General features: G+C 41.0%; 1 protein-coding gene across 4 annotated transcripts in view; it reads right to left on the bottom strand.

Moving 5' to 3' along the window:
• Wdr36 (WD repeat domain 36) overlaps positions 1 to 6016 on the bottom strand; it is a 35893-nt gene extending 29877 nt beyond the window's left edge. For 3 of the 4 annotated variants that reach the window (XR_010059604.1, XR_010059605.1, XM_063277596.1), the window contains exons 1-4: positions 5720 to 6016; positions 3856 to 3883; positions 2275 to 2375; positions 1406 to 1523 (exon numbers count right to left, since the gene is read on the bottom strand). Coding sequence is in view for 2 of the 4 variants with exons in the window: in XM_063277596.1 (XP_063133666.1) it covers positions 1406 to 1523; positions 2275 to 2375; positions 3856 to 3883; positions 5720 to 5881 (409 nt within the window). In the remaining 2 variants the exon portion in view is untranslated. The remainder of the gene's footprint in view (positions 1 to 1405; positions 1524 to 2274; positions 2376 to 3855; positions 3884 to 5719) is intronic. The other variant, NM_001400815.1, reaches the window with a different exon arrangement.
• Positions 6017 to 14580: the final 8564 nt, after the last annotated feature.

Raw genomic sequence — 14580 nt, 5'->3', positions numbered from 1 at the left:
ATAAAGAATCAGGAGAGAATGTTCCAAATAAAACAAAGTATCTGATTTCTGAGCAGCTCTAACAGCCACTGAAAGAAATTGCAAAGAGGGACACCTCATCAAGACCGACCGTAACGAGCACACACTTCCTCAGAGGCTCTCTATGAAGAAGGCACAAGCTAACCCTGCACATGGGGGCGTCACAGCCACAGTCACTCCCTATGAAGAAGGCACAAGCTAACCCTGCACACTGGGGGCGTCACAGTCACAGTCACTCCCTATGAAGAAGGCACAAGCTAACCTTGCACATGGGGGCGGTCATAGCCACAGTCACTCCCTATGAAGAAGGCACAAGCTAACCCTGCACACTGGGGGCATGGCACAGCCTGCTGACAACCAAAGACCTCTTAGAAACTGGATGCTTACTACACTTAAAATTCCTCTTTATTTTGGTTTTTATTTTAATTTGTGATTAAAACGATGTTATAATAAACTTCACAAAAATTTAGTATCAAAGAAGGCACAGTGGAAGGAGAAATATAGGGAAGTGTGTCCAAACTTTGGACTACTACTTTAAGGGATCCTTGCCTTTTTGTACCAGCAGGTTTACTTAAAAATCACTAAAAATAGCTTCATGAAGAATCTACTTCATTGTGCTGTTGTAACAGCAACATAATATCTGGGCATTGGCATCCAGGAAAAACCAGATTCTGAGACCTTAACAGTGCCTGACTTCATAGGAAATACTTCTCTTACGTGAACCAAGAGAAAACAAAGGATACTAATTCAATGAGGACATAGTACACCTCTAAGGAGACACTCTAGAGAAAGATAGTTACTAATAACAAACACACTAACTGTTCAATGGATCACAGAGAGGGAATAGTAACTTAAAACACAAACAGGTAAGTCAATAGACCCAGTTTAGGATGGAGCCATGATACCTTAAGGAAAGCTAGCAATACCCTGGTGGTAGGTAAAGTAACAGTTGGAAATCCCACACTCACACTGCAAAGCAGTATCAGGTAAACGGAGTCCCATCCTTGAAAAAGAATGAATTTTCCCTCAGATTACAGGATCTTCAATCTTACAACCGTAATTTTCTCTAAAGATGAAGATATTACCCAGGAATGACTCAAGTGTGAATGTGTATCCAAAAGACTTCAGAGAGAACCACATCCTAACACATCACCAAGCTTGGAGAGCTACGATGGGGATGTGTTAGCTGAGACGAGCATATGTAACGCACTGCAAGTGCTCACAGTCTAGGAAATTGCTTACTCAGACCTTTTCCACACACACTAAATATTCTCAGTGCTTTAATGTGTACATGTGAAAACTTATATACAACTTATGGTTTTTATAAGATTTTTAGCTACGTACATAAGTACATATAATATCCCAAGGTAAAGAAATAAAGTCTTACCTTCTGAATAAATGTGCCAAATAATAAGAACGCTGTCAGTATCCACTGAGATTACATGATCCCCAAAGGGTTGCAATAGATGGATTTCTGCTTTATGGCCCTTAAAAGTATGTACTATCTATAAATGCCAAAGTGTAAAAGAGGTCCATGTTACTTAGTCTATCACATAATTCTATCACATTATCCAGAAAGCATATTAACAATTAAAATACTCATGTTAGGAAGTGTACTCCAACTCCTGACTGAGATTAAAATCCTGAAATATTAAGGAGCCAGGCCTGTTCAGCTGCTGGCTCAGGCCGCTCCATGATAAGGAAGGAAGGAATGGAGTAGGAAGACATCAGAAATGTGAGCTAGAGCTCTCCACTGCAGTTAGAAAAGTGGCCTGTGTACTGCATACACTGTATACTCTTCCCCAGTGCTACCAGAGCAGCACCACACACCCTAGAGAAACGGTGTAATACAGAAGGCTGGCCTCCACAGATTCCTCCATTAGTGACTTCCAGCTGATATGGGGAGAATAGGGGTAGACTATTTTTTTGCCTTATACTTTTCTGCTTTGACAAAGAAGCTCTTTACAGTAGCTGTCCTTCCACAGCTAAATTCTTTACTCTTCCTAGTGGGGACTTTAGTCCCCACTTGGGTCTAATAAATCTAGTTTTTGTCTTGGTCCTTTGCCTCAAGACATAGTCAGCTTCCCCACAGTGTTGTCCCCTGACCCCTGCGCATACAGTGACTGCGGTCACTTTATTACATTGTCTTCATCTCCTGTAGACCCACTCGCTCTCTCACATGAAACCCATCTTCTCTTCCACTAGAACTGCCATAAGAGGGGAACTAAAGAAAGTGAAGTAGTTCGTGATACAAACCTCTTTATTACGGGCAAATGCAGAGAAAACGTTCCCATAGGCAGCAAAGACTAGCCTCCCATCGGCTGCCATGCAACAGATGTCCTGTGGAACAGAGTTACCTAGGGAAAAACGAAAGATAAATGTGGGCTGTTAAGATTGTGAAATGACTAGAAATCTTAAATATACATAAAATACTTTTATGACTATAATTCAAAGCTATATATTTAAACAAAAATGAGAATCAGTATAAAATTTTGACTTCAATATCATAAATATGTATCTTGTGCAGATATAACAGAATTCAAAAGAAAGAAAAGGCTTTGTGAGAAGTTAGGGAAAAAATTAGCACCTAATATATAAATTGGCATTTGTACATCTAAGTAGGTATCACTGTAAACAATATAAAGCTTATTACTACAAAAAAATTTAAAAGTAAATTGTAACTTGGACTAACCCTGAAAGGCTCCATACAGTATTCTATATGCTGGCCCCTACGATAATTACTTACATTATTGTTTCTACTCAAGTCTTTCCCAAAGTAAATATGCCTCTTACCTCTCTCTAGCCCTTCCACATGATACCACTTCCTAAGTCCTCTTTCACATCTGTGATCACACTGCCCTCTCTTTCTCGCTCCTCTCAGGACTAAAGAGCTTAGTAAATAGAGGACTGATTGCTGTAGGTACTTTTTATCTCCAGTGTATGCTCCAATTTGGAATTTACATTTCACAACAGTATTTCTGTAGAACTAACTACCAATTCACTTTCTTACTCAACTTAGTTTTACTCTCTTCTGTTTATTTACTTAAACAAAAAACAAAGCACACAGGGTTTTTCAGACATATACAACGAGTTCCTTACGTCTCGTACCTCACAAGGATTGCTGTGTACATAAAGCCAGTCTCTGAGCTGCCAAGCCCACAAGTCTATTAAACCGCTCTCAGAAAAGTAAATGCACTTCTCACGGAGAACAACAATCTAAATTGAGACTTTTTTTAATAGCAGAAGGAACAAACACAGGAGCTGGTCCTTCTACAACTAAACTCCTTTCTCCTCCAGGTCTCCCATCCCCACCAGTATCCAACAACTCTACTCTTTGCCTTGGTCCTTTGGCCCAAGGGGTAGTCAGTTTCCCCACAGCTCATACCCGTGCTAAAAGAGACATTCTGAAGGATAAAGGGACAATCAGTCTCTCGGTGCACATTAATTTTAAGTGCTCCAACACAGCACTGAGAAGTCAGCACACATCATTCACTGTTATTCCTGACAAAGTGCCTGAGTCCAGAATACTCAGTGAAAATTATTAAATAAGCAAAGTTAAATAACTGAACTTGTCATAAGCAATGAAAATGAATTTGAGTTGAATAATATCTGCTTAGTGTGTGCAAGGCCCAAAGGGTTTAATTCCCATCACAGAAAAAAGAATGAGTCATTTAAAAAGCCCTGTAGATCATAAAAACAAGTTCTAATGACTGCACCTGAGGGACACAACAGCAGACAGTAACGCATACCCTGTCCTGCCCTTATCATTATCATTAAGGACAAAATGAAACTACCAAATAGAGCAACAAGGACAAATTCACAAGAAAGAACACTTACTTACTGCAACCAGACTAAGTTTCTGAACCTGTTTTTACAAAAGAAAAAGAAGAATTAAATGCATTTTCATTAGCAAAAACAATTACAATATCTAAGACCCCCAAATTGAGTCATTACCTCCTACATAAATTTGCTACACTATCCTTTCCGAAGGGAGGTTCTCACTGACCCTAACTCTTTTTTATTTACAATGCTTGTCAAATCAGCCATAAGTAATAAATGTACCTGGGTGGACTCCAATATTGTGTGGGCATTTGATGATATGAAAATATTTTGATTTTCCTCCAACTTTTATAAAAACATGAAAACCACTCGTGATTCCTGGAGCATACAAAAACAGTGGGTATGACTAGTTTGCATCTTGGTATGTGGGTGGTAATCCAGCTGTGTGACATTAACTACTGTGTGGCCTAGAATTCGCCCTTCTGAGAAAAATGGGGGTTGGGAACTAGAATTTATATGCGTATTATAGGGTCATTCAAAGAGATTTTGAATAAACATGTAAAACAGAATGGGGCCAATTATACAGTAAATGTTCAATAAATATTAGCTATCCAAAATATATCCTACCCAAAATTCTGTCTTAAGTTTCTTGTATAATAAGCTAATCTGTGGGAGGTCTGAGGGCAGAGTAAAGGCTGGAAAAGAGAGAAATGGTGGACCAAGTCAGCCTACAAATGTCCTGAGCAGATCAGTGACGTCAACACAACAGGTTCATATTTTACCTCTTAAGCTATCTCCAGTTTCAGACAATGCACTGATTGGTTTGACCAGCATAGGGTCTGCCAACATGTCACACTGTTGTGGTAAAAGTAAATATAAAAAATTCACCACAGGTTAGAACAAAGAGATCTGACTTTTTTTTTTTTTTAAATCAGTAAACTTCAATACACAGACAAGCAGAAGGGTGTGTTACTTTTCTAACTACAGGATGCGTCTGGAAGCAGATCAGGGGTAAATGTGTTTACGGGTAACAGAGTAGCAAGAGAGCCCTTGACTCCAGACAATTTCAGGAACTTTTAACTGAGAAAAAGAAAGGTTTACACTTCAGCTAGAAAACTTCAACAAAAAGACCAAAGGTTGCAAGCAAGGAGGAAGCATCAAGACATGCTTCTACAGGCTGAAGAAGCTCATAACCCACTCTTCTCCACGGTACTAAACCGGCTACGAAACCCAACTGCTCTTCAGTCACACCTGGCATTAACGCCTGCCTCCCAGCCTCTACCTGTCCCTTAACAATTTCAAGGGCTAATAGGCTATTAAAAGTTACACACCATCTTTAAGAGGAAAGACCTTGGCAAGTAACTTAATTCTTCTAAGACTCAAGGTTGCTACCAGATAGTGAAATCAACCCTGAGTGTCTACGGTTTCATTTAAGACTGGTGCTATAATGCTCAAACACGAAGGGAAATTGAATAGCTATTAATATGAAAGGGCCCCCTCAATCTTTATCTCACCGTCTCTACTTCTTTTACTGTTTTAGTCTGAATCTCCAACCTTTTTTTTTTTTTTTTTTGGTGGCCAATTATATAATAGTAACGTCTAAGAAGTCGTCTTCTTGTGGAAAAATTATGACCGAGGGATAGGGTCTTGCTTTAGTTGTTCATGCCTAAGGGTTTGTAAACGGATATACTGTCCCCAAACTGGCATGTTCTGTAGTTTTTTTCCTGAGCCAGAAGATTCCTCCGAAACCCGCCTCCAGGTTAACTGCAAGCGCACAAGGATGCTATGAGGATAGCACAACAGGGAAGGATTACGTAAGACAGGGCGGCAAAAAGGGAAACCCTAGGTAGGTGGGGGGCGAACGTGGGACTACACCGAGGCAGTTCTGGTTCCTGGGAAGCGGGTGGAGGAAATCACTCACGTCATATGTGTGGAAGCTCTTGCCTACGCAAGTCGTCACGTAGAAGCGGCGCTTGAGCGCGTTGTACCGCACCACGTGTGGAATGTCGTTGCTGAACAACCCCAAGGCCCGGAACCCCGCGAAAAGCACGCTGGCCGTGCGGCCTTCCACAGCGCTCTCCATCTCCGCCGTAGACCGGGCTCCGCTCAGCTCGCGGCCGGGTGGAAAGTGCTCACCAGGCGCTCCAGCAAGCCTCGTGAGAAGCCTATGCCGGAGTAAATTGAGGAGTGCTTCCGGGATCCGGTGCAGTGTAACATAAAATTAGCTCCCCTCGGAGCCCGCGGCCAAGTGGAACTTTGGTTCCGCAAGTGGTTTGTTAGTGAATTTCTCAGTTTCCTCTTGTTTGAGGGGGAACCACTTTCAGGCGGGTCGTTGGAGTAGCAGTTGCGATCGAAGTAAAATACACAACAGCGTGGAAATGACTTTAATGACTTAAGTGGAAGAGACAAAAACTGGAATTATAAAGGGAGTAAAACCAAGACATCACAGGATATTCGTTAGGAAATTGTTAAAAAGTTAATGTCGGGCGTGGTAGTGAACGCCTTTAATCTCCAGGGAGGCATAGGCAGGCAGATCTCCAAGCTGCCGGGTCTACAATAGTTTCAAGACAGCCAAGGCTACATGCCCAGACCCCGTCTATAAACAAACAAGTAAACAAATAATGGACATTAACTTTAATTGCTAGTAATATCGTGTTTTTCAAATTCTTTATGGGTTGGGCATGTACACTGACATATGTACACACGAATGATGTAGCAGCTGTGGTAACTCATTCCTGTAAGCAGCAGCAGGGAGGAGGAGGAACCTGGTGTGTTGAAGGCCAGCCTGGGCTGTAGAGTGGGTTCTACACCAGCTTGAACTAAATAGAGAGGCCTGGAAAAGCAATATGATGTGTAAGAATTTATTGCAGGGTAACTGGGAATGGAACTGTTTAGATGAAATAAGATCGATAATTGTCGAAGTTATAAAATAATGTAAGAATCCATCATATTAATCTTTGTGGTTAATCATAGCACTCAGGAGGCAAGGGCAGGCAAATAAATCTCTTTTTTATGTCTTAGGCCAGCCAGGGCCACATAATGTGAAGTGTCTGTTTGTCTGTGTGGTCTCTCTCTCCAGTTCTCTGTCTTACTCTCACTCCTTGCCCCCATTATCTATATATCCATATGTGCCTTGGTATAAGACTGAAACTTTCCAAAAAAAATATATTTTCTGGTAGGGCCAGATGACTCAGCATGTAGAAACCTTTGAGGGCAAGCCTGAATTTGATCCCTAGAATGCACATGGTAGAATAAGAGAACCCACCCCAGAAAACTGTGTTCTAACCACCATCCCACACACTGACATATGTGCCTGTACCCAAATATATAACTCTTAAACTTTAAACTAGTTAAACAAACATTTTCTGGGGCCAGAGAGATGGCTCACTTGATAAAAATGCCTGCTTGCAAGCAGGAATGCCTGAATTCAGGTGTTCAAAACCCATGGAAATCCAAGGATGTCTGTATTTCCATGTTGCTCCAGCACTGAGGTTGGTGGAGGGAACATGGGGATGCCTGAAGTTCATTGACCAGCCAGCCTAGCTGGATTCATGAGCTTAAGATTTAGTAAGAGACCTCGTCTCAAAAATAGAGTGGACAGCAATGGAAGAAAGACTTGAAAGACTTGACCTTGAGTCTTCACACTTATTCCCATTCCCTCTCAATCCTGTACTAACAAAAATACACTACAAAGACAGACAGACAGACAGATACACACACACACACACACACACACACACACACACACACACACACTGTTAACACTACCGCACTTATAAAGGCCAATATTATTCTATTTTTTTACTGAGTTTGTTTACACTGTAAAGATTGGAATACAGATGGCATATAGATGACTTTTTAAATTTTTGTGTTATTAGCAAATTGAGGTGCCCCCCTCAAGGTTCTTAGTTTATTCAACCAAAGAAATTAAGAATGGATTCAAAAGAAAGCTTGAGGACAATTGTAACAGAATTTAAAAAGAAAAGAAGGCAGGCAAAGCTGTAATTGCTGGAGCTACTCTGAGGGAGATGATGGATAAGAGAGAGTCATGCATTTATAAGCAGACACAGAGCAAGAGTAAGGGCTTCTGAGAGAGCATGAGGAAGCAGTGTCTGGAAAGGAATGCCTAACTAAGCATTGGGGAGTATCTGGAAAGGACAAATAAAAACAAAGGAAAGTTATATTTTTTCTGAGTAACTCATTAGAGTTGCAGCTCAGGCCCCATAAATGACTGCAGAGAGGGCAGGCATTCTATCAAGGAAAAGCATAACACCTCATTAAGGTAATAATTAGCCCTCCCATCTCTTTGGCTGAGCTTTATGTGAGTCAGCCTTCCCACAGGGTGGTCTCTTGGTCAGATGATAGACAGACCAAGATGAATTAACACCGATGTTTTCCAAAGCTTAGAATGTTAGGTCTCCACCCAAGGCCAGATGTAGATGAGGAAGAAATAGCTTTCCCTAACGGGTCCCCCACATAATTCTGATCAGGGCGGGTATAAGATTGCTCCTCTTACCACCACAAGGAAACCTACAGAACCAACTAACTGTGGCCCATAGGGGCTCACAGAGACTGAACCACCTGCACAGGACTGACCTAGGCCCTCCACACATGTAATAGTTGTGTAGCTTGGTCTTCTTGTGGGACTCCTAACAGTGGGAGCAAGGGCTGTCTCTGACTCTGTTCCCTGCTTTTGGGACCCTTTCCTCCTACTGGGATGCCTTGAGTAGTCTCAATAGGAAAGTGTGTGCCTAGTCTAACTGCAATTTGATAGCCTAGGGCTCATTGATATTCATGGATGGCCTCTCTTTTTCTGAAGAGAAATGGAGGAGGAAGGGATGGGTGTTGAGGGGAAAGACTGGGAGGAGAGGAGAGAAGGGAGATGGTAGAGGAGATGTAAATTAATAAATTAATAGATTATCATCATCACCATCATCATCATCTCCTCTGATGAGGTAATTGAGTTAAAGATATAACCCTTTTCCACCACGAAAACACAGAGATTTAGTTCCAAAGATGTTCACCAGAAGGGATTAGTATTTGGACTAGTATTTAACTCATATGTAGCCTCCAGGCAAGGTGCTCACTTAGGAGATGATAGAGAGCCAGAGCTCTCTTGTGGCGTTCTAGCTAAACAGTCAAAGGCATTCTTAGAACTGCTGTCTTGGGAGTCCCTACCTAAATTGTCTTTCTAGTTTATAACCCTGTTCTCATCAGAGTTGTGGAAATATGTGCAAATCATTTCGCTTATAACATGCAATTTTTTATTATTAGAGAATGTCATAGATATAAAATGACATATATCCACTCCCTCATTTCCCCCTTCTCCCCTCCCCCAGTGTCTCTCCAACATGTCCCCCTCTTAACTTCATTCTTTTTGTCCTTTAATAACACACTAAAAACAGTTAGCGAGCACTGCCTGTGGTTAAGGAGTCTTGTACTGGAGTATGGGAGACTGACTAGTGTTCACATCCTCAGAGCACAGCGATTCTCCCTCCCACCTCTGACAATGATCCATTGCCAATAGCTCCCCAGGAAGAACTGGATCTGGAGTTTATCTACCCCATCTGTGTTGGGATTCTGACCGGCTTGATCCTGTGTGGGTTACCATGGCTGCTGTGAGTCCATACATGTAATATCTTGTGTACAAAAGGTAGCATTTCACCTCATCCGTTCCCATCCTCTGCCTCTTAAATCCTTCCCACGTCTTCTATAATGGTCCCCGAGCCATGGTGAGCAGGAAGGGGTTGAGAAAGATGTCATAATTAGGGCTGAGTATTCAACCTGTTGTTCTTAGCACTTTTACCAGTTATGAGCTTGCCTTGTCTACTGCCCGCCAACAAAGCAAGCAAGCAAACACTTCTCTGACCAAGGTTTAAAAGCGCCCACACGTAACCATAAATATATGTATATGTTTTCTGTTTTTCTTTTCTTTTTCTGGAACTCACTCTGTGTTTGTAGACCAGGCTGACCTATAATCCAGAGATCTGCATGCCTCTGCCTCCAGAGTGCTGGGATTAAGGGTGCACACCACCACTGCCTGGATAAATATATGTATATTTTAAAACATTTTGTGTGCAGATCCTGTGTGGTTCCAGACAAAAATCCCAACACTAAGAAGGAAACGTTCCACTTATAACCAAGAAGACTTTACAGTTGATACCTGCTGGAAAAAGGAAAACCAATCAGGTTTGTACAGTGGAATTTTACTATGTATTTCAACCATGCTCCAGGAATCAATCAAAGTGGATTCTGTTTTTCAAACGCACTTTTGTTTTGGTTTGATATATATATATCCTTTTGGTTTTCTTTTTTTGTTGTTTTAGTTTGGTTGTGTCTTGATTTTCATGTTTTTTGAAAGAGAGAGAAAGCATAAACATCCAAAAGCAAAATAAATGAAAAAAGTTTTGTAATGACGTGTATAAAAAGGTATTATTTTTACTATCAAAAATAAAAACGTTTGAATGCATGATTAATCTTGTGGAAGGGTGTGAAAGTTTTCTTATCCAGGACTGTAGTCTGCCCAGAACCATTTGGCACACCCATTTTTTTAAAGCATCATCAACCTATGTCAGTGTTTAGATGAAAAATGTATGGCCGTTTCATGAAGGAGAAAACTTGTTTATCAAGCTTAAGTGACTTGCTCAAATTTGCAAAATTGTTTTGTGCCCAAATCCACCAAACCAGCACAAAATTTCAGAAAGAGGAAGAAGGGGAGGAGGTCATGGAGGACAGCTGGAGGATGGGAGGTCAGCGATCAGCAATTATATTTTGAGAGCATACACTGGATCCTATGATGGGTTTAGATTCATTAGATAAAGACTCCAAGATTCCCAGATGCTACCTAACTTCACCAGGATTATTTAAGTAATGCCGTTTTTTTTTTTTTTGTTTTGTTTTGTTTTTGTTCTTGTTAGGGGGTTTTGCTTTTTTTTTTATATATTACTTTCCCCAGGGGGGAAATAGGAACAGATGCCTATTCTTCCTAGACAGAAAGACCAAAGAAATACTTTCACACAAATGCCCCTTGGTTAATTTGTAAGTATTTGGAGATTACCACATAGGTATCCATGGAAACATGGATAACTCAAAGGCAACTGTATCACCAAAAGGCCTGCCCTAGCATCTGTGACAACTCACAAAAGGTCATCTGTGCAGCAGCCACCACCACTGTATCCAGCAGTTACTACTGTTTATAAAACTCTGCCAGGGAGAGAGAGTTACTGGGAAACTTGTAACTTTCTAATCTTCCTGAGCCTGGTAAGTTTCCTGATTACTGACTAAAGGAACACAGTTTAACCATCAAAATGACTGTGAAAAAAATCTAGCAGTATGGTTGCGGTGGATACACGTGTTTACTGCTGTGCTCTGTCTCTTGAAAGAGGCGTTATGGACTCATTGGGAGTTGTATAGTTTTAACAATTAGTCAGGGTTCACTCTGTCCTCGAACACTTGCTTGCTATTCAGAAACCAGTAGGTTTCGTGACTATGTGATTGGAGGAAGGAAACCTTTGTTTCTTAGAGATGCCATAAAGACACCAGCACCCAGCTCGAACTACACAGGGGAAGTAGAGTCTGGGATACTAGAAGTCATACCCTGCTGAGAAATGATACATTTCAATGTGAGTCAATGATTAGGGCTTCATAATATCCAGGGAAATGAATGGCTATGTCATGGTGTCACTTTGAGCTACTAGTTTTCTTCTTGAGACAGAATCCTTTTGGGTCTTGGATATGCCCCCTCAATCTCCTACCTCAGTGTTGAGATTATAAATATAGACACCATTCCAGTATGAACATTTTAAAGGTTAAATATTATTTTTTTAGTACTTTCTCTAAGAAGATTAATATTTTTTGTTGTCTTTTACTCTGTCTATCATGGCATCGAGAGCTCAAGGTATTCTTTAGCATTCCGGCTCCCTGGTATTTATCCCTCATATACGATCACATGCGTTTTCTGGGGAAATGTAAAGAAATGTCTGCTGATCCTATACAAGGAAGCCAGGATTAGAACTAATGATTCTAATATATTCCAACTTGCACAACCAACGCTCTTAATGGAGTTAAAAAAAATATGGCCAAGAAGTTACTGAAGGGAGCCAGGAAGATTCAAAGGTATCTGCATCACCAAAATTCTATCCTCACCCACCTTAAAAGCTGTATAAAGCTGCATCCTTGGAGAACCCTTCTGTTTGGAGAGTATTTCCTGCTTTCCTAACTGTGGGGAGGAGCTGGTCAATCTGATAAGTTTCAGGAGTTTCCGGAGAATTTCCGGTTGTTTTCTTCTTGACTCTTACTGAGCTTTCCCTCCAGGGTGAAATGTATCAATTCAGAGGAAATTGCTGCTCAAGTCCCTATCCTACCCCAAAAAGGTTGACCTATGTTATGTAGCTGGATCATGTAAAACAGTCCCGAATCGTAAGTTCCTAGAAGAGTCAACTGCCATATCATTAGAGTCTTAGGCAGACCTACAGAACATTCTACATAGCCAAGAACTGAAGGCTTCTTGTCAACTAACTGTTAGATTAGTGAGTTAACCACTTTAGGAGCTGATCCATCAACTCCAGTTAAGATTTCTAACAACTGCAACTTTGAGTGACATCTTTTGTTTGTATGCTTGCTTGTTTCTTAAGACAGGGTTTTTCTGTGTAGCCCTGGCTATCCTGGAACTCACTCTGTCGCGTAGGCAGGCTTTGAACTTACAGAGATCTGCCTGCTGAATGCTGGCATTAAAGGCATGCACCACCAGTGTCTGACTGATATCTTAACTGAAAATATCTGAATCAGCACTGGGGGGGGGGGTGTCATATACCATTCCTAAAATTGAATCTGAAAACTGTATATCTAGTAAGTACTTGTTGCTATTGGGGACCACAAAGTTTCAGAGAAGTTTGCTGTTCACTGGGCTTACCCAATTTGTAAATGCACTTTTTTAGTGCACTAGCTGAACACAGCAGAAATGTAAAGTTTCTGGGTCTTTTTCAGTTGCTTCCTCATTTCCTTCATGAGTGAACTACTATGGGCTGTAGATATGTAATTAGATAACTAGAAAGCAGGTATTACATATCAGTTCTTTTTATACCCAGTCGAAGACTCTCCCCACCATGGGGATTTGTTCTTTCTGGTTGTCCCACTGTTTCTCTGGTGATGGAGGATGTGTGAGATTATCTATCTGTCATTAGTTGAGTGGTACCACTATAAACAAACAATATATGGGAAAATTGCCAACTGGGGTGAAAGTAAGAGATTTGCCTAAGAAGTCAAGTCTGTATTACCAACCCACACGTGGTACAAGAGCTTAGATTTCTGTAAGGAGCTGATGGTGAAAGATGCCCATTCCTCACATGAGTTGCAATGAGAACAGAGGTAGTGGTTGAAAGGAAGGTTAATGATTAAAATGGCACAGTCTGAGACACCAATAAATAGGTAAAAATTAAGGCTTCTAGCTGGCTGTACAATAACCAAGTTAGTAAATATGAGCAGGGCAGGGCTCAGGCCCAGTGGTGAAAGCATAGCCATTTCCCTGAAAGGCTTTTGAAGAACAGAGGTCAGGTACTATTGTTCTTTTCTATATCTTTGCTTCTCATGCTGCTTATTGCAAACTATTGGATCCCTCTTCTACACATAGCTCAAGGTTTCCTTCTTGTCTAGATGGTCTAGCATAGTCTCCTAGATGGAAACTTCTTGCTAGAACCCATCCTTATTTGCAATTTAGTGGCTCAGGGACAGATAGTCAAGGTCAGATAATCAAGTTAAGAGAAAAGTTAGAGGTGGATAAAAGAGGTTTATACCATCCCAGTTAGGAAGACCAAGAATAGTACCTGATCCTCTCCTGCTTAGGAACATGTATGTAGTGTATGGGCTCTTCCTAACATGCCATAATAGCACAGGGAACTAATCACTCTCAAAGAAATGATCTCAGCCTTCGTTCAACCTCTGCTGTAGCACGGCAAAGACTCTAGTGATGAGCCCAGAAACCAAATAGGCACAACCAACAAAACATAATCAGCAAGGCTTTTTCACACATTTGTGCACATTTATAATAATCTAAGTAAGAGAGGCTATCAATCTGAGCATGGGGGAGACGTAGAAGGATTTGGGAAAGGGATCTGGCAGGATCTGGAGGAAGAACGAGAACTGGAAAAGTAATAATTCAATTACACTTTAATAAAAGTATTTTACAAAACTCTAGGCAAGGGAGTTCAGTAATTTCCCTCTCATGAGAGCCACTCCTACTCTTGGGAGTTCCTCTCACTTTTTTTCAAGCTCTCATTTTTCTATAACCATCTTCAATAAAGCCTGCTTCCATTTTGCATGGCCCTACCATTGTCCGTGTTTGCAGTCCTTACTGGTGGGGCACTTGTGAATTCAAATCCACTGGCCCAGGCCAGTCTTTGGTAACTAGGAGTGTCAGGAATCCTGGGTTGTTGGGTTGCAAACAACTAAACCCTGAAAGGCCCTGTTGCTCTCAAAAACCCTGTATCAGAAGCATACACATTTTAATAAAGTGTAATAGCAACTTTGTTCTGAAGTCAGGAAACTATAGGACATATTTCTTTTTAGCTAATTTCCATGAGAAGCATCATTGTTACTGGATTTTAATCACAGACATTTTATTTCAACTCTCACTTTTATGAGTTGTATGACATATGTGTCTGAAAGATGAACTTCACGCCAGGCAAAGCTAAGGCATTTAGCCAAGTCTTGGCTCTTGGGTTTCTTTGTTTTGTTTTGTTTTTAAAGTCATACCACAGTGGGTTGCTGTCCATCTTGGGGTAGCCC

Source organism: Rattus norvegicus, chromosome 18, assembly GCF_036323735.1.
Source record: "Rattus norvegicus strain BN/NHsdMcwi chromosome 18, GRCr8, whole genome shotgun sequence".
Taxonomy (NCBI): Eukaryota; Metazoa; Chordata; class Mammalia; order Rodentia; family Muridae; genus Rattus; species Rattus norvegicus.
This window is presented reverse-complemented; position numbering and strand designations above follow the sequence as displayed.